This window comes from Tupaia chinensis, unplaced genomic scaffold (assembly GCF_000334495.1).
Source record: "Tupaia chinensis unplaced genomic scaffold, TupChi_1.0 Scaffold000045_1, whole genome shotgun sequence".
Taxonomy (NCBI): Eukaryota; Metazoa; Chordata; class Mammalia; order Scandentia; family Tupaiidae; genus Tupaia; species Tupaia belangeri.
This window is the reverse complement of record NW_006159501.1, coordinates 7209402-7211469: the sequence shown is the minus strand read 5'-3', so window position 1 is coordinate 7211469 and position 2068 is coordinate 7209402. Positions and strand designations below refer to the sequence as shown.

The 2068-nt window shown below is 48.2% G+C and overlaps 1 protein-coding gene across 1 annotated transcript in view; it reads left to right on the top strand.

The window, feature by feature from the left end:
• The first annotated feature begins 406 nt into the window (after window positions 1–406).
• GREB1 (growth regulating estrogen receptor binding 1) overlaps window positions 407–2068 on the top strand; it is a 91759-nt gene continuing 90097 nt past the window's right edge. The window contains exon 1 of the mRNA XM_027773597.1: window positions 407–1099. Within this exon, the coding sequence (XP_027629398.1) occupies window positions 943–1099 (157 nt within the window). The 5' untranslated portion in view covers window positions 407–942. The remainder of the gene's footprint in view (window positions 1100–2068) is intronic.

Here is a 2068-nt window from a genome sequence, read left to right as displayed (position 1 = left end):
ACAGAAAAAATAATCACAGTGGTTATCTTGGGGCATAGAAATGTCAGGGACTTGGGGACCAGTAGTTAGCGTAATGGCTATGTCACTGGACTCCCCTGTAGTCGACCACGGTTTGAGTCCTGGACCTGGTGGCTTAAACTCACCCCGGGCATGTGTACATGTGTGCCCAAGATCCCGAGAGGAGAATGGAGGAGAAGGGATTGCGGCGCGACCATCCCCTCCGGGGGGGTGATTTCTCACTTTCTGTTTCTCTGTCTCTCTCTGTCTGGCGAGCCCACACGCCTGATAGCAAAAACCTCTCCAAAAAAAAAAATGTTGGAGATTTGTTTTCCTATCTTTTTCTGTAATTTCCAAATTTTCTGGCTTTTTCAGATATAATTTTTCATTGCTGGTATAATGGAAAGATAATAAACTAAAATGCGTTTTAAAGAGAGAGTGTATTTAATAAATCAGCATCTTACCAGAAAAGGCAGTGAAAGGAATCTGCTAGCCTGCCTTCTGAGGGGAGGGAGACTGACTCCTGTTATCCTAAAATCTGGGGACAGGTTGTCATGGATTCCTGGATTGTCGCTTGCCATCACATTCATAAGTGTGACGAAGGGCCATTCTTCTGCGAGTCATGGGAAATGAAACATCGTATGTCTTGAGACTCCCAGGGGCAAGATCACATCTCTGGGAAAAGTGGGAGGTCTCGCGAAACCTGGGGATGGCGAAAGGCAATTTCTAGCGAAATATGCTAAAAGGTGTCGGGCTCCGCGGAGTGCTAAATTAGAGAAAGCTGTTACTTATATAACTTCCTGTAATTGCCTACCGTAGCTGCAGCCGAGCTGAGCCCAGCGGCCCTTCCCTCCTTTCACGCTGGGCTTCGGGCGTGGAGCCAGTCCTTTGCACTGAAGCTGAAATGCCATTTTAAACAGAAGACTCCATCCTGTTTTTTTGAAGATGGGGAATTCTTACGCCGGACAGCTGAAGACGACACGCTTCGAGGAGGTCTTGCACAACTCCATCGAGGCGTCCCTACGGTCCAACAACCTGGTTCCCAGGCCCATCTTCTCGCAGCTGTACCTGGAAGCCGAGCAGCACCTCGCCTCTCTGGAAGGTAGGCAAGGCGGGTCGCTTTTATTTGTGCATGTCTCGTCTCATGTGCAGTTGCTAGTCGCCTGGGAACTCGCAACTCCTCTCCTGCTCTGTAGAGGATATGTCAAGTCTAGCAGAAAATCATTAGGAAAAGACAGTTACACGCAAGTTCTTACTTGGCTAAAATGAAGATTAGCTTCAGCCACCAGTAACGAGGAATACGATGATTAATTGGATTCACAGGAGAAAGGAAGAGGCCCACGTTAGATAGTTCTGGATTGTTACTTCTGTGCTTCTAAAAAGGTTTGGCACTTGCCCTGCCCTGGGGTACGTAAGAAACCGTTAGCAGCTCTACCCCTCAGCTGTGTGTTTCTCCTCATCCTGTGGCTCCCGGCTGTATCCCTGTAAGGTAGCCTAGGTAGTTTGTCTTTGTGACGGCAGGTACAGAGCGCTCTAGAAACTTTTACAAACCGAGAGCAAGCCCTTACGAGTCTCACCTATGGGAAGAATAAGCACATTTATCTTCAGGCGTGGGAATGACTTTCAGGTTTCCTTAACGATCCACAGATTACAATGGGTGTATGTTTCACGGCTGGGTATTTTCGTGTCCGAGGTAACCCTACGGCGATCGGTAGAGAGGCAGCTCCCATTACAGAAGTTCTTTTTCTAAGTTTACGTCTTTGGCTTGAAGTTACCTGCAATTTCCCTTAGCTGTTGACGTGGGAGAGGGCCATGGTCTAAGTCAAACATTAATGAACTGAAGCAATTAACTAATGAACCAGAAAGCATGCAATGTGGCAGGTTTTGTCGTGGGTCGGTCGTGGTGTGTGTGTGTCTGTGAGCGATGGTGGCTGTGGGGATGGTAGTCTGGGGAGGGTTGCATGCAGAGAAGAATAAGGCACGGACTTCTTGTCTTCAAGGAGCCCTACGCTGAGCTTCTGTAATGTCTGATAGCTCTTGTTCTGGCAGGAAGGGATTCCTGAGTCACTGT